The 25,253-nt window shown below is 36.3% G+C and overlaps 1 protein-coding gene across 3 annotated transcripts in view; it reads right to left on the bottom strand.

The window, feature by feature from the left end:
- Positions 1 to 25,253, bottom strand: part of AKAP6 (A-kinase anchoring protein 6) — a 237,152-nt gene that overhangs the window by 38,912 nt on the left and 172,987 nt on the right. For all 3 annotated transcript variants that reach the window (XM_064460237.1, XM_064460235.1, XM_064460236.1), the window contains exons 10-11: positions 13,615 to 13,761; positions 9,929 to 10,153 (exon numbers count right to left, since the gene is read on the bottom strand). In XM_064460237.1, the coding sequence (XP_064316307.1) occupies positions 9,929 to 10,153; positions 13,615 to 13,761 (372 nt within the window). The remainder of the gene's footprint in view (positions 1 to 9,928; positions 10,154 to 13,614; positions 13,762 to 25,253) is intronic.

Genomic DNA, 25,253 nt, shown 5'->3' with positions numbered 1-25,253 from the left:
CCCAAAATGCTAAAATAAAAGTAGGGAAAGCATCAGATAGGTAGGATAAATATCAGTGCTATGTGTTTCTTTTGTTATGAATCCTGAATCACACTACCGAAAAATTGATCTGCCTGTAGCGGACATTACAAACTTGAAATTTTTGCCAGATCACCATGCTGGGCAGAGTTTCAAATGAACATGTGCAGAAATTCAAGAGTGTAAATGACTTAAGGTACAGGTGGAAACTTTACAAAAGCAAGTGAGGCATAATTTAGGCTCAAGTTTACTTCCAGTGGTTGGAATTCACTTAGAATTACAGTTTAAAAGAAATTAAGATGTTTCTCAATGTACGTAGCACATTAGATGCCAATAAACCCCCTCCAATTGCCTAAAAACTGTTAGGTATCAGAATTTTAGCCGTCTTCAATGAACAGTTAAAACTGCTTACATTTTCTATCCTGCCTCAGAGCTATATAAGAGGCTTTAAAGGAAAAAATTCCTTCCATGGATGTACATCAATACCTGTAACCCTCAGGCTGAAGTTCAGATGTTAATATTGTACTTACTCTCTTTCTTAATCTAGTTCCCCCACAGACGGTAGACATGCATTTTCGCTGTCCCCGTGCAATGGGCCTGGTATTTTCCAAAAGGTAGCGAGAATTTTCGCTATTCTGAATTACACAAAAAAACCCATCCTGCAGTGCATTGGTATTACCTTTTTATGGGAAAGCAGTGCACATAAAATAAATTAGACTAATCTTTTGGAGACTTCAGGACAGGCAGGGTGATAGGAAAGGGAAAATAAACACGTCTAATGAATAAGGAAGAAAAGATTTCCTTTGGCTTTTTTTTTTTTTTTGTGTCAGTGAAGCAAAGTTAGCCTGGATTCAAATATGTACAGCTTGAGCTGCTCCGGGGTAAACAGAGGAAAATATATTATGGTGCTTTCATGTGCATCTGTATATGCACAAGGGCAACAAGCAGGCTTTTCTAGAAATGGTGCTCCTCATCTTATTCCAAAAAAGCGACGCATCCTCAGAATGGATATATCATTAAAACATAAAAACATTCTTTGCATTCTTTTGCCATATCTTAATCATAAATATACACAGAGACAGATATTTTTTGGTTTCAGCTCAAGACAAAACTGAAAGTCCCCATCAAAAGGAGTTGCAGTAGAATCAACCAGAGCCAGGCCACACTGAGATGAGGAAGGTTCACTCATATCTGAAGTAGGATAGCCTACCTCAGTATCTTACTTGTATAAGTAAGTTTTAGGCAAGTGTTTGCAGAAATATGTTAAATTTTAAATTAACTTGCCTCTTGTACAAGTTAGGCAGATATGACTCTGACATGCACAGTTTAGTCCCAGGGCTATGAGAAGGCTAGAATTAGAGGTAAGGACAGAAGCAGGTGATGTGGTCAAGATGAACTGTGAACAGTGGTCAAAAAGCTAAGAGTTGTCAAAAGCCAAATGTCTGGATGAGGCGACTGTTAGTGTATGGTGGTCTCAGAGGCTTAGCGTTACTCATATTATTGCACCTTCAACTGCCCCACTGCCTGGAGAACAGGATTGGGCTAAGAGGGCTAGATAGAATGAAAGCAAAGCGGGCATGAAACAAGCTTTCTTTCCTTCACTAAAGCTTAGACTAGAGAACACAACGAGGTTCCTCTTATTGCACCCAAAACATGAAAATAAGAGTCACTGTGATAAAGGGAAAGGTGGTGGACTACAAATGGCATTGCAACATCAGCCATTGGCAGAATGCACAGAAATCCATCAGATTAGAGGCCAGGCCTTCAGTTTCATTCTGACATGAAGAAATGCAGCACTCTTCTCCAGAGACCAGTAAGGGAATCATCCTGCAAAGGACAGAAATCCACATACACTTTTTTTCCCATTGACTTTATGCAGCAAGCATAATCTGAGTCACTCTGCTGTCTCTAGTAGTATGTTGCCAGTCTGCAAGTCCCATTCCTGAGTGAGATCTCATACTTGTGATACATAATATACCTGATAAGGATTGCAATAACACTTCAGAATGTATACTGAAGGCCTGTTCTTTTTACACTCATATTTTCACTCGTACTGAATTACACTTTACCCAGCAAATAATTGTACTAAAATCAATGGATTTCCTGCTGGTATGAAATTATAGTGTGAGTGAAGGTACTAATACAGTCTATAATACTATTCCCTACTGGGACTATGATCTACTAACTTACATGCAAAGATGAAACTTGGGAAACCTGACCACTACTGAAACCAAAATTAGGCAACAGTCTACTAGGTCAATGATCCATCAATTAAAGAAAAACATCGTTAGTAGATTTCAACGGCACCAGAGAACACTATTCAATCAATAATTCACTAATATTAGAGAGATGTGCACTTGGAAATGCAATGCTATGACTCCAAAGGGGCGGTTGTAGACAATCAAATAAATTGTATAATCACATGCAGTAGTACAAAGTGGACCTTAATGGAGAGAGTACAGTGAATTTTTCTTAACTCTCTTATCAATCCAGTCCACACTGCACTTGTTTTTGTATATGTTATCACTAACAAAGAAAATAAAGCTTAGAGGCCAAGCAAAGTGCGAACCGTCACTGTAAATTAGAGCAAGTAAATCTTGCCTTATATTTCTTTCTCTTTTTTCTTTTGCCATCTTTTGGTTTCTTCTCATTTTCCTTTTCCTTTTCCAGGTTGATAAGAACAGAAGAGAAAGATTCTGGTTTTGCCATAAATTGATCTTCAAGGCAATAGCAGGACAATAAGCAGTCATATTTTCAAGGAGTCATTTGGGTGGGCCAAAGGAAGAAAATCAATTATATCTTCAATGCTAATGACAATAATAAGTGATCGAACTGAGAATATTCTCTCAAAAGAAGCCAAATCAGCTATTTTCACTTCTACACATCTGACTCTTCAAGAGGCCATGACTGAGAGGGGGAATATAGCCCTAAGTCTACGGATGTCATTGATGTGAGAGGTTTGGGGAAGGAACTGTAAACCATTTGTCACTATGAAATTGCACGTTTTGCTTTGCAATGGACAGCTGGGGACAACTTTCTCTATAAGCCAGGGTGTCGTCTGTGTTAGTCAGCTTGAGTGAGACCTCAAGTCTTACAAGCCTAATAATGACATGAGAATTAAATGCAGACAATTCCAGTACAGTAAGAAAGATGGGCACAAGAACCCTGTTGCCTTCTTCTGACCAGATCCAGTTAACAAGAAAGCACTGGTTCAAAAAAACATCCTATTGCACATTCAGGAAGGCTGAGAAAGAAATCAGGGCTCAACTATTCAGGAAGAGAAATTAGCCTTTAGTTAGTGTGGGAGAACCTCACAGATACTAGCAGTAAATATTTCTGGGCTGGGATTGCAGTTGGTGTAACATCTTCAAGTCCCTGAAGTCTTAAAGACCTTCTTGATGATTCCTTGAGTGGGGTTGATCTGAGCTAATGGAGAACTTGACACCTAAATTAGTAATTTAGAAACAGGTATTCTGAGGTACAGTACATCTTCTCTGCAGTCAGGTGCCTAAAACAGGATAGATTAACTGCATCCCAAAAGTACGCCCCCCCTGCCCACCAAAAGAAGCTCAGACAAGATCTCTGCACTGTAGGTATCTAAAGCTAGCCTGTTTTAACATATTTCTACCATATGGGCATGCTGTCTTCAGGGCAATCTTGGTATACCAGAAATAAGGGGACAGCACATAAAACAGAACTAGGAAGGAAGCAAAATATGAATTAGTAGCCTAAAACCAGCCACTTGGCTATTCTTTCCTCCACCAAAGCATTCAGTGTATTGCTGCATCTGAGCTCTGCTGAACTTGGGCTTCTTCTACATTAACCTCCATCCCGCACCCCAGTCTTAGTCCAGAAGCCCATTGCCGCTGCTGAATTAGAACTGTCTGCAGATGCTTTGTGATACCTCTGTGGAACCCTGTAGCATGTCAGATCTAACCATCCCTGGTGGCTAGATCTTCTGTGTCCCTTTCTTTCCCTCAGCAAAGGGAGCACTTCTGGGGCAAAACGGTTTTAGACAACCAGATAGTGTTTATGATTGATTTTGAGATTTTGATTAATTAAAAACTAAGTGACAATGTAAAAAACCTCAGAGAATTCACAGTTCAAGCTTCACAGTCTAAATGGGATGATGGAGTGAAAGCTGCTGTCTCAGATGGGATTTTAGTCCTAAATGGGAACTGTAAATTGTATTAGTGTTGCCTTAAATAGGGATAGTTTATTGAAACACAAATTGAACTTTCTTTTAATAAGTAATAAGTATATTAAACCAAAATTTGAGATACATTTGAGATACATTTGAGTATATTAAGCATTTGAGTACTCTCTGTGTGTGTGTATGTATATCTATATAGTATTGTGCATTGATAGTTGAGTACATGAAAATCAAATCCGAGCTATAAAAACACATACCGTACTAGGACCAAAATACCACATTTTTTGGCAAAAATATGTAGAGCTCCCTTACTATGAAAAGGTGGCTTCTCATTTAAGTCGTCTATGACAGTGCTACTCTGGGGTGGTGAGTCATGTAAATTCAGTCTGGGTTTGCTTTAAACCATCGTAAGTGGCATCAGGCTACATTTGACTTTGGAATCCTACCTGTTTTTTGTAAGATTTAATACTGTATGCCTTCCTGTTTGTTAAAATCTAATCCAAACAAAATTTGAGTAAACATTTCTTCATTTGTGAAAAGGGCTCTGAAGTCACACTCTTTGAGAAATTTATTGAAATTATTACAACTTTTTCTTTAATCGTCTTAGAGGTTTAAAAAGGACTAAATCCGACTTGACTGCTTTTGGCCTTTGTATTGGAAACTATTTTGCATACTTCTGTTACAGGAATATTGAATTTCTGTAATTCTTTGATTGCGGCTCTGCCAGGAACATAATTCCAAAAATTGTAAAGGATCTGCAGTAGCAGAAGCGATTCCTGGCACCTGTAGGAACAGCCAGCATTTTTCTGCAATCTCTGAGTCTCCAAATCTTTACTCAAAGTTAATACTTTTCTTTGATTTCAGTTTGGCCATAATCTTATATGGTCCCAAACTCACTTGTGTTTTAGTTGATAGAATTACGTTTAACTGAATTGTAAGATGTGCACTGCTGACTCTTTTGCAAACTTTTCAGTTAAAATGAAAAGCATCATCAGAAGTACCGATTAACCGATTGATTATTAATTACCAATGTAACCTATACTGTTAATTAGAAAGTTCAGTTGCTTTAGGCATTGGAGAAATAAGAGATGGTGTTGAGAAATACTTTTTTTAAAATGACATTACATCGTCTGGTATGCTCAGTCACAAATTTAGTGGAAGATGAAAACACACTTCTGAGTGAGTCTAGTCATTAGAAATAGTTACAAACATTAGATAATTTACACTGTTTACAAGGCAAACAGAAATGGCTACAAATACTACTAGCTATGGAATTCAATAGACCGTTGACTTTTAGAAATATTAAATGAGAAAACATTTCCAACATTTTTTGGAACAAATAAGCAGTCTGATTTCTTTAATGAATACATTTGACTAAAGTCAATGAGAACCACAAGCATTCAGTGCTGCTGAAAGTCACGTCTCTCTTTTTTAAAGGCCAAATACAGATTTAGGAGATGGGTATGACAATATATATAGCACGTTACTTATTGCTTCAAATAAAAACAGATCAGAAAACTACATGAAGTGCAACATTGTTGTTGACAAGAGCCCCATTTAGCAGACAATCTCTGCTAAAATCCTGTTCTGAACAGGAAAATCCTACTCCCTCCCCAAACCAAGTTTGGAGGGGAAGGAGAACAGGATCCTTTATAAATCTTGCACTGAAAATGACAAAAGCTTTCCCAGTTCTATGTGATTGAGAAGGGATTCTGAGATGGACAGATACTCGCATGGCTAAGCTTTTTCTTGAGTAGCTGGTTTGTGAGCCAAAACTATATCTACCTTTTTGATGCTGATGGGTCATTTCTCTATATTGAACAGTTAAAGTCATAAATTTTATTGCAAGTGACAGAAATATATGACTAATTATTTAGGCTCCCTTGCTGCCTTTTTGAGGGCATTTTGCAGAGAAAACAGGATGCTTTTTGAAGTCCCAGACACATAAAAGCAAATGTGGCAGAACACTTCTACTTACAAGCCAATAAGGACACAAATTTCTGACTGGAGCTTACTCAAATGAAATTTACTAAAACTTTCATGAAAGAATGTGAATTCTTTTTATTACTGCTTTTCATTCTTTCCTGCTCCAAATCTCTCCTGGCCCACAAAATTGCCATACATCATTAGGTTACGAAACGGTTGTGCCCATTATTAGTCTCATGACATTAGTTCTTACAGCTGCTAGAATTATGTGTTTACCTGAGAATCTTGTATTTCATGTAAAAAGTATGTTTCTTGTTCTGGTCCCCAACATTTCAATGAAAAGCTAGAAAACATAAACTCGAGGGACTCAAAGGGTAGAACAGAAACAAAAAGGATGAGTACATAAAATAAGTGTATGTTCATACTTACAAAGATCACAAGAATTTTAAGTCAATCTCTTGATTTTCTTAGTCCAGATTCATGGGTTTTTCATGTTGCAACGGAAGGAAACAAACCAGCAGGAAGACACTCACGCTTACCCCTTTGCAGCTGGGCAACTTGTGTTCACTCTTTCCCCCTTCTGAGCAGGAGCCGCGGTTAGGCTACACTTGGAACCTCACTTAATGCCGCTGTGGAACGGCCAGCAAGTGTCACTATAGACTGAAGCAAAGTTCATACCTCTCCTTCATAACTAAATATGAAAATGTTTGAGGCAGACAGGAGCACTGAGAGCTGGTGGAATGAGTAACAAATTGGCTCTGAAGACCAGCTGCGTGTTGTGTTGTGCTGAGATCACTGGGCTGACCAAACTACACCACACAGTTTCTACAGAACCAAGAAATACAGGACCTTACGTAAGCCGGGTAATGACCTTAACTAATAATATTCTAGTAATCCTAATATCTAAATATGCTAATAATAATAGAAAAAAATCAGCCAAACATACTCAGCAGGATTTGAACTTTGAATATAAACAAGAAACAGCGGTAAACGCAAGGAAGCAGTCTCTTTCCATCACATATGAAAATGGAATATATTGAGAAGTAATGGGAGGGAGGGAGGGAGGGAGGGAGGAAGGAAGGAAGGAAGGAAGGAAGGAAGGAAGGAAGGAAAGGAAGAAGGAAGGAAGGGCTGCCTTGTGATTAGTGCCAAAGGTTAGGGTCCCCATAAATGGGTTCTACCCTAACACAGCCATTGACTTCCTGTGAAAACCTGGAAAAGCCACTTAATCTCTGTGTATTTTATTTCCCTCATTTTTAAAAAGGGGACAATAATACCTACCATAAAGGTTTAGTGGGGCTTTGTTCATTAATGTTTGTACAGCATGTACAGCTTCTTGACTGGATAGTACTATAGAATTGCTAAGTATTATTATTGCGCAGCAATATCCCAAAAGAAAAGTAACACAGTAGTACATTCTTTAATATAAAGAACACTCAAATTAATATGGCATGATTTTTTATAAAAGAAAACAAAGAAGTCAAAATAATTCCCTACTAGTGAATTTAACAACCCCTCCTCCCACCACATTGTTCTCAGCTTGAGTCCCACATGCATGTGAACTATACTTTCAATTCATCCTCCAATTGCACAATGAAAGGAAAACACCTGAAAAATGAAATAACTGTTTTTCCTAAGGCATAAGTGTAATTTAAAACATAACATTATGGAATGAAAATCAATGGCATTGTTGAGTTTATTTTATTAAAAATGTTTCTCTGTGTGCAATGGCTATGTGTATGATCGGGATGGTGCAGCACAATAAATTTCCATTAAGAAACAATGATTCACTTACCACAGTGAAAGCAGTAATAAGGTTAAACTCTTAAGTTAAGTGGAAAGTAAGTCAAACTAAACCCCAGCAGGTTTCCTACTAGTGGCATAGCTAATGTTTTTGAAAATGTTCTAAATGTTCTTTCTCAAATATATGTATTATACATTGCAGTATTGTTAATTACATCCATTTTCTCTTTTATACACTTCCCCAGGAGATCAGTGAAGAATGGAAAACTTACTTATAGTGGATTTCAGATTTAATGAGACAAAGATGGTTTAATATATATGACAAAGTGATGTGCTCTCACCATATTTGATAGATAATTATTTTTTATACTCTAATGGCTACCATTTTGAAAATAATTAATGTATTATTTATGTAATTAATAGATAATCAACCAAGTAATGAAATACTTTAGTTACATCATGGTGGATGGTACTATCCTGTTTAACGTCTCCAGAGCTCTTGGCATGACATCATGTCATATATATATTAAAGGATTTCATTTGAGAGATTTATGCACATTTCAAATACGTAAGTAACATTGCTGTGGTATTTCTCTTCACGTGTACTTGTTAAAGTCTTAACCTTATATAAAACAAGGTATACTTAAAAAACAAGTTCATCTGAAATCAGGTTTTTAAAATCCATAGTTATGCACTCAAATAAATGTGATAATTTTCTACAGAAATAAAAAGCATCCAGCTTTTCTTATGGAAAACATGGATCTATTGCTGTGAAGTTCTGCAGCTCTATCAACAGTCCTTCATAATAACTAGCTTTGAAGTTTGTTGATAGAACAAACAGAATCAGCATGATTTTTTCCCCATTAGCAGAAGACCACAAATCATTAAAAAAGGTACCTATAGATGTCATAAGAAAACTTAAAATTGTGTTCAAATGGACGTGCTCAGGAACCTGAAAAAACGCCTACCAACTTTATCTACATTGACACAACCTTCTCACTAATCCTCATGTTGGAAAAGGCAGAGTTAAGGAATGACTAATTGGGAAGACAGTAACTTTTTCTGCTGTTGTTTTCTTGAATGCTTGTAAAAAGAAGTATGTTTAGAAGTGCTTGCAACATGCCCTTTGAGGTGAGTATTTAATAAATTGTCCATCACCTTAAGAGTGTTTTTGCCCTAGACACCCTGATGTACTAGTGGAAGAGAAAAACCTCTTTACCTCTGAAGCTCAACAATTACTTGTGATTCCTTTCTTATTCTTTGGTCAAAGATCACTTGCAGAGTAAAGTGACCTGTAATGATGATTCAGGTGAGGGTTTATTTAGAAGTGATAGCTATGAACAGAAGAAAATTGCATGGTTCTACGAGGTTTGTTTGCTAACTTAATAGCCCTCTTTCCTAAATGGTCCCACTACTTTTGAGGAATGGAACAAAACACACAACCTCCATTAAGTCAGTTGCAAAGCTGAACGCTGGCCTTCAGTTGAAGGAGCTTATCCAACTGAATATAGCATTGTGACTACAATTCTTTTCCCTCCTTTCCCTAAATCTTCGGGTTTAGGCTTAAGATGTGGCCTAGATTAATGCCAATCTCATAGTGTATATGTCTTTTTCCACATATCTATTCACTACAAACTTGAATGTTTTCTCATGTATGCTAAAGTTATATGTCTAAATGTGATATCAGATAGGCTATTCTTGACTCGTATGTGCAGAGAAAGAGTCTATTAAACTGGTGGTCACACAACACATTAATTAATTGAACTGATGTAGGGAGCGGAAGTCAGAGTGAAGCTTTTTGTGACAAAACTCAGCTTTATAGTGAAGTAGAATGAAAGAATACTATTGCTTTTCCAATTGCGGTGTGATTAGCCCTCTAAAGCTCTTTTTTGCAAAAAGTCTAAGGAATAAATATTATTATAAAGATTCAATGAAATCAACATGAATGGATACATAGTACATTAATGAAGGTGAAAATATTACTATATGATTACATACGTACATGCACTGCATTACGTTATGTAAAAGATAAATATCCCACCATAAAGAGGAGTCTCTCTACAAAAACTATGATTGTTTTTTTATTACCTTAAAATATTGCAGTTGTTTCTCAGCATTCATTGTTCCTTCATTTTCTTGTCTCAGACAGGAATTGAAGATGAAAAGCTCTGTATCTCTCAGCCACCCTTTCAGCTCTTTGATCCTGACCTCCAGCTGCCTTACCAGGCTGCCGCTTTCAGGCGAGAGCAGGTCACGTGGACCTAACCCACTGTGCCCTACCATTGTGTCTTGGATCTTCTCTCCTAGGGTTTTCTAATGCATTAGATAAAAAAAAAAACACAGATTAGTCTTATGTACCAAAACATATACAGGTTAATGTGCAACAAGAAGCATCTGTTAGATGACTAGAGATGTGGCTTTTTAAATAATTACTACTAATATCAATCCATTTCATTCTTTGTTTCCTTGTTTCAATCAATTTCATTTTTTGTACCCTTGTTTCTCACTTATGCTGTTCTCTCTGGGTCACTGACTTTGCTGGAAGCATGATAAATCAATGTTTATTAAGAGCAACTATGGACAGAGGCGACAAAATAGTACACAACTTTTTCAAGTAGTTACTCTGCAGAGTTTGTCCGTGGCTTTAGATGCTTTTGACCATGAGAGTTACTGGTTTCTAGGCAGCAACAGAAAATATGAAAAGCATTGAGTTCACCAAACTCTTATCCAAGGTACTGCCTAAGTTTCTGGGGAAACACTGAAATACTGAAATATTTTTTGAGGTATGAACTGTCATGTCATCATTTCCAAACTTGTAGCCCTGAGGCTGTATACAGGAGCACTTAGGTCACAAAACAGCTGGTTTGCTTTTAAAAGTGGATGAACTCATTCAGACGCCAATAAGCTAGAAATTGCAAAGCCTCAGTGTTCCTGAACATCAGGCCAATTATTTAGGCAACTAAATTTGGATTTAAGTTCTCCATGTTAAGCATCCACTTTAAAAATAATGAACCAGAATAAACATTCACCTCTGATCACTAATGAAACTAATTTACTACAGCTTTTCAAAGTAGTATTTCTAATAAAAGAACCACTGAATAACATTTTGATAGTGGACGCTGTGAGCATAATGAATATTCTGAAGAGGCCAGGGATAGAAAGTTACCTTCCTTTCCAGTATTTTGAAAGGCAATCCTTTAACATCACAAGGGAGATACGCTGTTGCCTGCTTCTTCTATGCCAAGCAGTATTTTATCTGACCTATAAGAGCCTGTCAGGCTGACACTTATTATAAGCACTAGATCTGTGTTACTGATTGTGGAATATTGAATATACACTGACAATCACATCCAATAACCTTTTAAACTGATAATTAGCAGTGGTTAATTGTTGTAACGTGAAGATAGAGTTTTAGGTGACCCAGTATGGCTGACTGTTGAAAATACATGCTTTAGAAAGTTACTGGAATATAATTTATAACAATGAAGTTAGCTTCCAAAAATAAGCTTTAAAACACAAATAAAATTAGACCAACAGACATTAATCTACTATGTGGCGTTCTGTAAATAACGTCTTTAGGAGATCATAACTGAAAAACGTGCTTTCTTGGCAACACCCTTCTATTTTCATGGTGCAAATATTGATAATTTGAAGACCCTCAGTGGAATCCAGCGCTAGCTATTGTTTTTATGCTGTAACAAAAGTAGCAGCAGGAGGTGAAATCAATGCCCTTGGAGGGTAGGGTCACAAAAAAGAATTTATTGCCACTTTTTTGTTCTGGAACAGTTTGCAATCATAAATTCTTCATAAACAGAATACTTCAGAGAATGGTCCGTCTTCATAAATATACGACAGAGGACATCAATTTCATTTAATTCACAATTTGTGTCAGCACAGCAGATGCCAATGCCTGCCTTGATAGGGTTGTTTAATATGCAATTGAGACAGAGTAATATTCAGCACAGGGGACAAAATTTCACAGATTAAACTGTACGCACCACTGACATTTCATTCTAATGTATTTCCATTCCACACTGTTCACCTTAGATGAAAGTAATATTAAAAACCATATCCCTCTATTTTACCATTGTTAGAAGTTAAAATCCTTGTCTTTAATTTTTTTCATGCCAATTAAAACGTAATCATGCCAATTAAAACAGTATGCCTAGTGCCGTTAGTTTCTGCAGAGGTTTTTATTAAATTAAACAAAACTCTATCAAACTCTGCTTATTATTCATGAAATTGCGTTTAGCAGGAAACCTATAATAGTTATATTTTATTTTTCTGTAAATGATGAAATTAATGGTAAAACTTAATCCAGGGGTATATTTTGATTTTAACACACTGAGAGATGGAGGGCTTCAATTTTTCTTACGACAGAGTTTTTCTAGATTTCTAGAATTATGACCAGTTACTTATCTCACAGTTTTATATCTTACCAGCTCTAATCAGTGCAACTGAATGAGCCTGATTAAATACATTGAAACTTGTAAATGTAAGGCTTAAAACGGAAATTATTTTAAAAATACAAGTTGTCATGATCAGAGGTAAAAGGCTAGGTTAATAAGTCCCACTTTTATAAATAAATTTATTAATGTTCAAAATGGTTTTAAAATGCTTGTGGTGATGCTGCAGATTAAAATTAGAAGGTAATAAGCTCACTAGTCATAAGGCAACTTTCAACATTTCCTGACAATTTGCACATTTAGACAATTAAGCAATTAGAAACAACTGTGCTGGACTAAAAAAGCCCCACCCCTTGTAAAACAGCTATTGCATTACCAAATAAGCTAAAGCGACACAAGTCAGTATTTAAAATGTTGTTGGCAGGTTGCATGTATAGCTTACTCGTAAGATATTAGAAATGTTTTTTAAACTAAAATAAGAGCATGCAAAATTATGCAATGTAACTGTATTGCTAATATCACACATCTATAATTAATCATTTAAAGTAATTTATAAATTTCTCTTACCCTTGATTTGAAGTGAAGGCAATTAAGGAGAGAAGTGGATGGAAAAATATATAGTTTGACCTCTCTCTCTCTCAGCTGTTTTACAACAATAGGACAATAGTGTCTCCTGCACGGTGCCATCACTGGTCTCTGGGTAACAGAATCACTATATTGCTTTTTTTGCCAGATTCTTGTATCTCACTCTTTGGCTGAGACCCAGCCCATCATAGCGTGAAATGAATTACATGAAACTTTTTTGGCTTTTGTCAAAAGTGAGCTGAATACAGCAGCATGAAACATATCCTGCCTGTATTCTTAGCTTCAGGTATTCAGATTTGTACTGAATCTGCATATTTGTTTTTAAGCCATCAGTGTGACCTGAAATATGCAGTGACAACCCCACTTTTCATCTTAAGGGTATAGTAAATAGTTAAACAGTAGATGTCTCTAACATGTACCTTCAGAATAAATTCTATTAACATTCACTCAAGCATGACAGTCAGTGTATATCAGATATACTGCATTATAGTTGACTTGGTGCATACCAGTAATACATGGCATATTTTACTTACATTTTTTATGTATTAAAGAACTAAAATTATTAAAGTCAGACAGGAGACAAGCATGGAATAAAAAAAAAAATCAACAGAAGAGGAAAATACTATGGAGTTTTTATAATAGCATGAGTAGCTTGTTTGAAATGTATGTGGTGAATTGAAAGAGAGAGATATTTGTGCCTCAAATTAGAAATCAGACAGACAGCGTACTTCAACACACAAAAATGTACACATAACCCACAAACAGTAATAAAAATGCAAATACCCCAAGCAGTTCCCATTTTTCATTAATTGAATCCACTTTTTCAAGGAGATCATTTGGTAGTAAAACACCACTTTTCTTCAGAGCTTCAACCTTACTAAGCAGTTCCATCTTTTTCGGGTGCCTGATTGACATTTCTACATTGTATCTCTAAAATGAAAAGAAATAGATAATATTAGCCACTGTAAAGAGTTTTCTCTATAAAAAATTAAAATTTAATTCTACGTGCCCAGTTATGATGATGCTTGCTATATCATTTTTTAATTCAATTTTTTTTAAGCATACAATCTTCCCACGATGTATGGTAAGAGATTTAGGTACCAAGCACGTAGCCTTCTGGGTGATGTATCTCTGCAGGCAGTTCGCAATTGATTACATATAGTAACATTCACTCACTCACAATATTCACTTGTAAAGTAATATTCACTAACACTCTCTCATCTGAAGCTCGGTCTGCCTTCGTCTCATTCAAGTCAGTGGTATCTTATTTTTCAAAATTGTGACTTCAGCAAGTAACACGGAGGCTCTCCATTGAAAAAAAAAAACCAAGGAAATAATTTAATAATTATGTTTCCTGTATAGTTTATTTCTTCTCTCTCTCATTGTGGATACTGTCTCATATATGGGCCTGAAATGCTGTTACACAGGAAAACGTGAGAGTTTCACCTGAGAAAAACAATTAGACATAACTCCATTACTACACAATACCAGTAACTTGTTTTTTATTGCGTCAACTAACAGGAGCAGTGAAAGAGTAAACAAACGAGAACAGCCACAGTGCTCATGCAGTCCAATAGTTTCCTCAAGCTGAAACTACCTTTTATTTCCTGAACTGTTATTTATTGTTAAAAAAAAAAAGGAGGACAGAGAAAACAGGAATACAACCAGAAACTTCTTTCAAAATTACTTCAGTATAACTTTCTAAATATTTTAGCTGTATATAACATACACTCAATAAAAATGCATTCTAATCTACAGCCACATTGGCAAATAAATCTCTTTCAAACATGTATTATCTGAAAACCTGAATTAAGTATTACATGTAATAGTTACTATAGTGATTAATTTTGTTTTAGTAGCTGGTACAGTAAATCACAAAAATAAAATTTAACACACAGGCATCCATTCATATACATGCCCTACATATAGTTAGGCTAATTTCTTCTCCCTCTTATGTACAAAATACTCATAGAAATAGAACTTCTGATACGGCCAAAAATGCATCTGTTACTGAAAAAGGAGAGTTCAGCACATATTCTTACAAAGGTGTTTACAAGACATACATAAATTATGCATAGCTATTAGCAAATTGCATCCTAGACATTAAGCTTTCTTTGCTTTATATTCAGCCAAGAAAACTGCTATAGCAGCTCATACTGAAAAAAAAATCAACATGGGCTAAGTATAAAAAATTGAACTAGAATAAGGAATGTTTAAAACATGGGTGCCTTTGCCAGATCCAAGAACATGCTCTGTAGGAAAACAAAGCAAAAATACAATTGGAGACAGCTTAAAGAAAATAATAAAGGTGTGAAATCACTGTTTCAGCTAACAGGTCCTCAGCATTTCCATGCATATGTTTGCATATTGTTAGTTTCATATTTTAATCTCTCATTTACACAACACATGCACATCATTTGTATTATGTAAACTTCAGCAAATATTAGTCATTTGTGGATCATAGAGCAAATGTTTTAAATGAGGTGATTTAAACCATTTCTCATTATTAATGAACACTGATCAGGTGTCTGCGCATCCAAAATTACATGAATATGCATAGTAAAAACCAAGGGATTGTTTATAAAGAACTTGCCTTTTGATACTTGGTGTACTGCGGCTAAGGTTTTAGGAATACACGACAGTGGGTATCAACCAGGTTTGGCACTAGGGAACTGGATCCGCCAAGAGGCAGCACCATTTTATTGGACTAAAATGTTCAACAAGTATGCTTCTTGGTCCCGTATTATTGCCTTTTCAGCTAGACTGGTTACTGGAGGAGATTACAATCTTCTTTATGTAATCTGATTTCTATTTAAAGATGATATAGCTGAAAAGGATTTGCATAATTATTTCCATAAGTACATGTAATATCAAGGGGAATCCAGAGTCCAATTTGCTAGGCACTGAAATCCAGTTTGTGCTACTCCCTTTCTTTTGTCAAGTGAATTAATAGACTGAGGGAGTCCTCTAGCTGTGTGACACTGGTGCAGGCACAGCTAGTTAATACTCATCACCTGTTCTAGGCTGGCAGTTGCCAGGGCTGCTGCTGGCTGGGCTGGGGCTGGATATGTTCTTGGACAGTGCAGGACTGATGAAGAAATAAAATACATTGCATGTTTCATAACTACAGTGCTCTTGTTAACATAGAAACAGAAGACATTTCATTTAATTTTGGACGAGATAAAATAATTCAGTGCAGCATAATCCAAATAGTGTGACAGATGTTATAAAATGTTATTACATTAAAAAATAAATAAGCTAGATTTTATGTACGCGCTCTGTCTTTGTCACCGTGTAACCTACTGTATAAACAAGCGTGATGAAAGTGCTGATTGATAGAAAATGCATTATACTGTAACTGTAAAAGATGTAAGAATTCAGTTCATTATTAGATGTATTGGTATGTGACTGAGAGTTGGTATTGTTTCACTCCTGGGTATTTCACATGCAGTGTGTATTTTAAGTTAAGGGAAGAGCTTAATGTACAGGAGGTACAGTCTGAGAACTGATAGCACGAGATGCCATTGCTAATGTTATTTTTTAATCCATTAAACACCTACACTCTAGGCAGTTGCATGGAAAAATTAGCTACCAGCTCTATCAGTGCTGCACAACCCTAGTCTGGTAGGACTACTTAATCCTGTGGTGAGAAGATAATTTAATCTTCAGATTCATTCTTTCCTCAGCTTTAAGTAAGCAAAGGCTGCTCCTTTGTGACAGTCTGTGGATGCTATGATATAGATTACTGTTTAATAGACAAAAATGAGATTAAGAAAGTTAAAGTCACAGGTTTCTTGCAACAGCCACAATAATAAATAAATGAGTAATATTTAATTTTCCACAACACCTGTCATATTAAAAAACTGGGGGGAAAAAAACAAACAACAACATACTGGAAAAACTGCAAAATATTTACAGAATGATTAGCTGTGTGCATGCATGGCTGGTTTTGTGTTCCTGAAGCCACTCAAAAGAAATCCAAAACATTGTTATGTAAGTTAAAGAATTTTGGCTTTTTATTCCTTCTCACTCAATACTATCAATAGTTCTCAAAGGACAAATAGTGGAGTTTAAAAAAAGGCAGTAGCATTTATCTGTGCATAAGTTTGGCAAAAATATTTAAACCAAGAGAAGTTGAATTTCAAAACAAAGCAAGTTAAAACCTTACTTCCCCTGGTAAAATTATTCTAAGAAATCCAGACAAGCTTGATTGAGATACATTTTTTGACACTTTATACTAAAGTCTGCCTTTTTTTTTCTTTTTTTTCCTTTTAAAAATTATATAAAACATTTTTTGTGTGAAAAATCACACCCTAAAATTCTGCCCAAATGGAGACTGGAACAATGCCTTGTAACAGTGTTAATTGTCACCATGGAAACCAGAAGAATAAGCCATTTTGAAACTGGTATAGAAGGCACACATTGAGCAACTCAAGCATTTTTCAGCCTCCCTCAGTGTTAAGGAATAAGATGCCTAGTCACTGAGAGGTCAGAGAAAGAAATCATCATGAAAGGTTCGTAGATGTGCACTGTCTAGTAAACAATAAAAAAATCTGTACACAGTTAACAACTCGGTAAGACTGCGCACTGCGTCTTTCAGAAAGAGAAACACCACAAAAAGATGATCAGGACTGGGGTGCGGATTCCACCCCTCGAGCAAAACTTTAGGGCAATATTATGCGAACCTTGCCCCTAAAGCTCCCTGGGAATTCTGTTGTTGTAATAAAACTTCAGAAGAGGAAAGAAAAAAAAAAAAAGCCTGCATGATGGAATTCAAAATAATGCTCTAAAAGCACACAGAGAGATTAAGACATCCATTGTAAGACTTTTGTATGGTGCTTCTGTTGGTTATAGTGAAAAGAGACTAGACATACTGAACACACAGTGGAGCTATGGCTACGAAGTACAGAAGAATTAAGCCGGTGAACTTTCTCCATTATTGGAATAAGGGTGTGCTATTTGTAGATGTTCTGCATTCCATCATTCACATACTAACAAAATACCTTCAATCAAATGGCACTGTATGATCTACAACTGAGATCAGAACTGAGTGACCTGCAATTTTAGTTTTACCTGGATTGAATCTTTAAATTTTAAAAACTTTCCTTTCAGGGTGTTTGGACTGCTGCGGACACAAATACATACACATGCATGTTCAGTGCCTCCATGTGCATGCACAGTCAGCGTCGGCACACGTTTTGAAAATACACTGCATGCATAAAATTGAGTAAAGAATACTCTGCAAGCAAATTCACCAAATATGTAATACAAATAAATATGAATATATAGCAACGCACGTATAGCAATATTTGTCTATCATCTCTTCACACACATTCTCACTTTGCTTTCTGGATAATGTTTGCACTCTTCATGCTAGGCTTCATGGTGGCCCCTTAGGAAGCCCATGCCTAATGCCATTCAGTGATGAACAAAGACTCTTTTTATTCCAAAGTCCAGGGTCCAAAGCTCAGCTGTATACAAGCAAAGTGAAGGAATCTGCTAGAGGCCAGCCTACCCTTCACAATAGCTCTTAATGCTTCTACCTTTTTGGTACTATCAGTGTGAAACATTTTAGAAACCGTCCAGAAGCTTGGCTATATTTCTTACGCTGTCAATAGCACTAGAACCTCTGGACAACATTCAAGATCTGGGCTGAGTGATCTGTCTGGATAAATAGCAGTTGCTGTTTCTTGCAAACTTCATGTATTTCACTATTAGCAATTTATGGCAAATAATTGCACAGGGAAATTATAAAGACTCCTACAATTGTCCTTGTAAATTAATAATAGGCTTTCTTGATTGGGATAAATTTGCTGCTGAGCCTTCGGAAAAATTAAAAAGTGCAATGTCATTTAAAATTGCCAGAACTCACACAGCAAATTACATCTGAGGTTAAGAATCAGTTTTTCCTCTTCTAGTTTATTCCATTTGCATGATCTGGAAATCATATTACATTGGCTATGTATTGTTAATTGGACATAGATTGCATTATCTTTAATATAAATCAAACTACAAATATTAAAATGAATTGCAAATTCTCTAATAGAAGATCATAAAACAATCTTTTTTAAGTATCTCCCATTAATAATTTAATTCCAATTATATCACTCAGAAAACTCAAGAAGGAGAGCGCAAACTTATTTCCATTTGCTTTTTTCCCCTACAAATAAGCACAACAGTACAATATGTATCGGTGTGAGAGTGCGTGTGCGTGTGGGTCCATGCCTGCAAAAGAAAACAAATCTTAGCACTTTTGTCTTAAGCCCCTGCAGACACCTTGCTTTTTTGTTTCAGAAAGTAGGAAATGCGCATTACACTTCTGCTATGCATTCCTTTCTGTGGCAGCCAGAGAAATAAACACATTAGGTAACTTCATAAACTAAATTTTGTCTACGTTAAAAAATTACGCAGTCAGTACCCATTGTTCTGCCTTTTTTTTAAGGAAGGTGATCCCAACCCTTTAAATTTTACTATAAATGTAATATCTTTTTGAAGACTTTGTATGCCCTTTAATGAATTTATATTAAATATTTAATACTGTTTAGGGCATATCCACTACTACCAAAAACAGTTATATTCCCAGCAGTCCCACTGTTTCAGGCAGAGGGCTTGATTGATCCTCCTAGCCTGAATTGAGTAGAATGAAAAGAAGCAGTTGGAAAATAGCTGCAATCATTTAATGCAGATGACCTCTGACAGGCTCACAGCTCTTCTATCTGAACAGAAATTTGCATGGGGTCTCTGTGCAGAGGAACAATGTAACCTAAATGGTAGACAATCTTTATTCTAATGAAGTGGGTGTCAAGGTCAATGTAAAACTGCAATGATAAATGGTGCACCACTAGGCAAGAGAAGTTGCATAGGCATTGTAGTGCTTTCACATTAATTGAAGGCTGAAATGCACTGAGTGAAAGCACAAGACTCGCTTTTCACCATAATGTGTTAATGCACAAATGTTTAAATGTTTTATTCAAGCCCCTAGCCTGTTGGCACAAATCTTATTGCAAACAAAAATACAATAGTTGGCCAATAACCAGAAAAATAGAACTTTTTATTAGCTTGCCTTATTTCTTGAATCCCTAACAACTTCCACAATCTACTCGGAGTACCAAAAGAATAACAAGTCTCCAGACACCTAATGTAATTCCCATGATCCTTTTTCTATTTAGGATATCTGTCTTTAATTAGTTCCAAACAAGCAAGCCTTTAGACAGCTCTTCATTAGATACCATTCCCAATGAACGAACTGCAAGAAGAAAAGTCATGCTTCAATATTATTATTTCCTAGATTCCAAGTTTTCTTTTAGTATATAGTTAACATCTCCAGGTGCCTTTTGTTCTCAGTAAGAATTAGACCAGTAAAACTGGGTTTTGTAATGCAAAGAGTTGTGTGCCTGGAGTGGGGACTGAACTACAATCTGTTATTGTGGCTTTGTCAAAACTGCAATACAACTATAATTATAGTACTTCATCAGTCCATCAAGCAATTTGTAGAAGGCAGTACATTTTGTCTTATAAAAATGAGGAGGACAGTAAGCTGCTTTTTAAAATCCTGAGCTGCTTAAGCTTGTTAAGGGTATATTGTTTGCTAATACACTCATTAGCAGCCAAGCATTTTAACTTCATCAATTAAACGGGAAATGGTGTTGCACCATTAGTTTCACAAAATGCTGAAATACAGATAACAGTCTCAGCTAAGAATTTTAGAAAATTTATTTTCACCTGCAAGCTGCATTATACGCTTCAAGCCGCTTTTTGTGCAGCGACATATACATGCGGGGGTGTGTCTGTGTGTGAATGTAGGTGGTGAAAGCCCTACATATAGTTGTGAAACTAGTTATATATACACACACACATACACCCACTTAAAATTTCCCAAGTCCCATAAGGATTGCTGCTAAGGCACAGCATCATTTCTTGACACTGATGAATATTTACTCATCTGAGTAATCCCAAGGATGACAGAAGTTTATTCCTGTGAACAACTAACAGCTCTCCTGGATAACTAACGGGTTTGCAATATGGACGATAAATTTTGAATATTTATCAGCCTTTATAGTTTTAGGCTCTTCTATGCAAATAGATGTTAACAATACGATTACAGTTATTAGACAAGGAGCTATAGCTTGTTACTAATTAAGAGGATCTGCAGTACTTTCCGTTTCGGGGAGGCTGTGAGTGGCACGTACTGTACAACGCCGGTTCTATTTTACAACTTGCCTGCGCAAGGGAATTTTCCGTACGGAAATCAGTCTTCAGGATATTGCAATTCAGAGAATAAACTCCAGTGGAAAAAAAAAAAAAAGTATAGTGTAAAGGCAAAAAAAGAAAAAACCCACGTTACTGATGAAACTGTTTAAAAAACTGTACAGCTTCATCTGTGTGTGATTTGTCAGGTCTGAAGCTTTGACGTGCCCAAGGGGCAGACCCCAGCGGGGAGTAGGCTGCAGAGCTAAATAGCTGTGAAAGAAGTCTTAATGTAGGATGGAATTCAAACTAACCTTGACATGACCTCGGGAAAAATATGCAAAAAGTAAAATGAATGCACTCTGCAAGATACATCCTAATTTTGTGGCCGAGCTGGTTAGTTTCACAAACATAACTGAGACTCTAAAAGCAAAATAAAATGCGAGGAAAAAGGGGAAACTTCGGAATTCAGAGCAAAAACTTAAGCGGGCATGGGGTGTTGCTGTGGAGGCATATGAACCATTTGGAAACAATCCAAATAAAAACCAACAGTGAACAATATTGTTGTCAGCCTGTCTATTCAGGAAAATTGTTTTTTTAGGTTGAATATAAATGACACAAAGCCAAGATTACATCATTGCATTACAAAGTCTGTTGTGGCTTTTAGCCGAACAAGCCCCATGGATCTACTGGCTGATGGCAGTAATTCAGCAAGAAGTTTTAAGGGTTTCTCTTTTTTTTTTTTTTTTTTTTTTTTTTTAGCGTTGTTACTCTAAATATAGAGGAATTTTATTTAAATGCTGGTTATTTAATTTTTTTTAATCCACATCACTGAGTTTGTTCTGCAAGATTACTACTTGATACAAACAATAAAAATTTGAGTGGGTATATTAAGTCTTGATTTGGCTTTATTATGCATTTTGCCTGTCTTGCTCAGTGTTCAGTTAAGCAGGAAGACATCCACCTCAATATAGCAGCCAAGAACTGGCTAATTCAGTAGATATATGGAAATTTTAATTGAGTGTCAACTTGTGTTGGAATTCACTCCTAGTAGCTTCAGAATGCAATTTTGTAGCAATACCAGTTATTTACTACACTATTAACCAGATTATAAATAGAATTAAATTAGTAAGAACATATAGCCAAAATACAGCACTTTGAGTTCATATAGCAAGGGCAATCAAGTATCAGGTGCGTGAGATTTTGCTAGATCTAGAAACTGCCGCCCATCTGCAAGTAAAGGCAAACCCTGGCAGATGGTGGTAGAACAGAGCCCCACAATACAGGTTATAGCACAGTTCACGTAAGGCCACAGGGTTGGTGCACTTCATGCTATAGCAATCTATCGATCTCGTAAACTATGTGTTTTACTGGGATATGTGGCTGATGATATATGAAGGAATTTCTGAGATTCGTCTTGTATTGCTTGCAACGATGCTCTAAGAGCTTTGAGGGGTTTTTCGCACCTTGCACCAGAGGTGTGACTTTTGGCACAGACTAATACAGATGAAACCGACGATCATGTTTAACGTATCAAATGTGGATTTAGCTTAATTTACATTTATTTAGTTGTCTGGAGAAAAATACATATTAAATAAATAAAAAATAGTGTTCTTTAGGAATTAATAACTACTATACCTTTGGGTTAGTGCTCAGGTCTATTTACTGAGAAAAAACTCACCAAGTAAGGGAGATTCCAAAATACTGGTGTAGATTGCAGTTAGCCCATTACTGAGCAGAAAATGTATCTGATGGCAGGGAAACTGTCTGGCTTGGAAACAAAAAGGTGGAGTTGCAGCTCCATCCTTGGCTGGAAATTTGAAATGCTGACCCTACATGTACCAAATCTCATATAGCTGCATTTTTACATTTACATTTTTACAAAAACAATGTACGATTATAGAGATTTTTTTGAAGAAGATAATCAAAGAAAGTAATTTATAACCTGTTATCCTCCCTTCTGCTAAGCTGTGCCTGCTTCTGCAGTATGCATGAAACATAAAATTGGAACTCCTCTACAGAAAGATTTAATTCCATATGCACCAACTATTGTCAGGCTGTGTGTTACAGGCATCATTCTGTTTTGAAATGGATGTTCCTGCGCATTTATCTTTCACAGACTGGCTCTTCTGAAGTCCTTACTCCATTGTTACTCAGCCAGAATGCTAATGGTGGTCAGTAATAGCCTCCTGTGAGTGGAGTCTGACTGAAAATCAACAAATAAATTATCCTCTCTTCTAGCAATACCTACTGGGATATGTTTGAGGGTAGAGTATCTCTGGATCCTTCTTCTCACCTATTTGCTATACCATTTCATGGGAGAAGAGGCTCCCCGCTGCAAAAAGAGCCAAATGGTAGTCTAAGTTCCACAGACCAACAGAGGCAGAACTCGAAGTCTCCACCAAAGGACAGAAGAATCCACAAAGATCCGTACACCCACCAGCTAAGGCACAGTGGCTTTAGTAATCCACATTACTAGACCTTGTCAACAGTGAGAAATGAAAATGATCCCTGGTCTGTGGCGATAGCCCTGCAACCTCTGCAGGCTGGTGAATGACCTCAAGACCAGACAGAATCCGCATCTCGCTTGGTCGGCCTCTAACCTCAGACCATGTGGATCTGAGTTCTCATGACCTGTAGTATCTAGGGTAAGAACACGATCTTTAAATCATTTGAGCCTTTTTCTGCATGGCAGAACTTACACCTGTTTGAGGGCCCATCTACGTGCTGATCAGAAAGGGTGCTGACAGCAGATTTCTCAATGTGCCTCAAAGTTATAATGAAAAATGTCATTTTTATTTTAAATGCACATCCTGTACTGTATTAAGTAAAGTGAAAGCTAATAGTTTTTATAATGTGCTATTTGATTTGTTCCTTATAATTTCCCTTGAGTTATGTCAAAGTTGGCACACGCAGCAGGTCCACTAGGAGTGCTAAAACATCTCTGCTGACTATCTAAAACACTGGCAATCACCATAATTCCTCTTATAGCAATACCATTACAACGTACCGCATCAAAACTATTATTAAAACATGTTAAAAAGAAAGTTATATAGTTAACTACTTATTATCATCTCTAGACAGGCATATCCTGAACCCTTCAAGAGACACAGCAGATAATAGCTGTTCACTTTTCCAGTACACATTAATGTTATTAAAACAAAAGGAGAAAGTTAGTATCCCAATGCCATTATCTGTGTTAACAGTAGGCTAATCTCATTTTATATTGAATTTTATAAATTTTTAAGTACTCAGTATTTCATTTTTTAATATTATTCTAGGAAAAACATAGTACTTTTTATTACAAAAGAAAAAATACTCTCAAGTAGAAAAGTTATTTTTCTGATCAACTATGAACCGCTTTCAAGAGTAAATTTATAATGGAACTGCTGACACAGCCTAAACTATGGCTGTGTGAATGCTGCAGAAACAGCTATTTCAGAAAACATTTTTAGCATTAGGAGAAGTCCAACTTTGTTTAAACGTGAACTTATTTTTTTACAATAGCAAGTAATGTTAACAGCATGCTGAAAATGTTAAGGCTAAGTGTACAGTGTCAAAATAGATTGAATCTCTCTGAAAACTGGAAATTCAAGCTTTTTAAACATAATCCAGATGTTTGGCTTTTAATCATATTTCAAGAAAGAGGAAACTTATGCAATACAAAATTCATACATGCATATTTCATTAGTGCCTTTCCTATCACTGAATTAAAAATTTCTAACATATGTTTTCCTCAGACAGATAATGTTTTAGATTAGAAGAGCTGGCAAGAAGTTGTACACCTCACAAATGTCATTGAATTATTTTAACATGGAAGAAAACATTTGATTTTTTACGGCATTAACGGCTTTGATAGCAAATTCTACAGCAGTGATCATTTCTTGCTTTATTGATAGGAAGTTCGATAGTCTCTGAAACAAACTAAGTGTATAAAGATGACTGAATGGCAAGAACACACAACTAGCCTCCTTCAGAATATCTGAGACTGGTAACACCCTGATGGACCTATGGGTATTTAGCACAGATGCTTTCTCTTTTCCTCCCTAGTGATCAAAACAGCATAATGCTATGCCCAAACGGCTTCTTCAGGAAGAGCCAGACTACCCTGAAGGTGGAAAAATGTCTTCCAAGATGTATTTCAATTCTAGAACACTTAAAAACACCACTATATTTGCTGAATGATATTTAAAGGGCTATATCAGCGTGGCCATTGTTTCCAAAAACTAACATAC

This window comes from Phalacrocorax carbo, chromosome 9 (assembly GCF_963921805.1).
Source record: "Phalacrocorax carbo chromosome 9, bPhaCar2.1, whole genome shotgun sequence".
Classification (NCBI taxonomy): domain Eukaryota; kingdom Metazoa; phylum Chordata; class Aves; order Suliformes; family Phalacrocoracidae; genus Phalacrocorax; species Phalacrocorax carbo.
The sequence above is the reverse complement of the archived record's forward strand: the minus strand, read 5'-3'. Positions and strand labels throughout refer to the sequence as shown.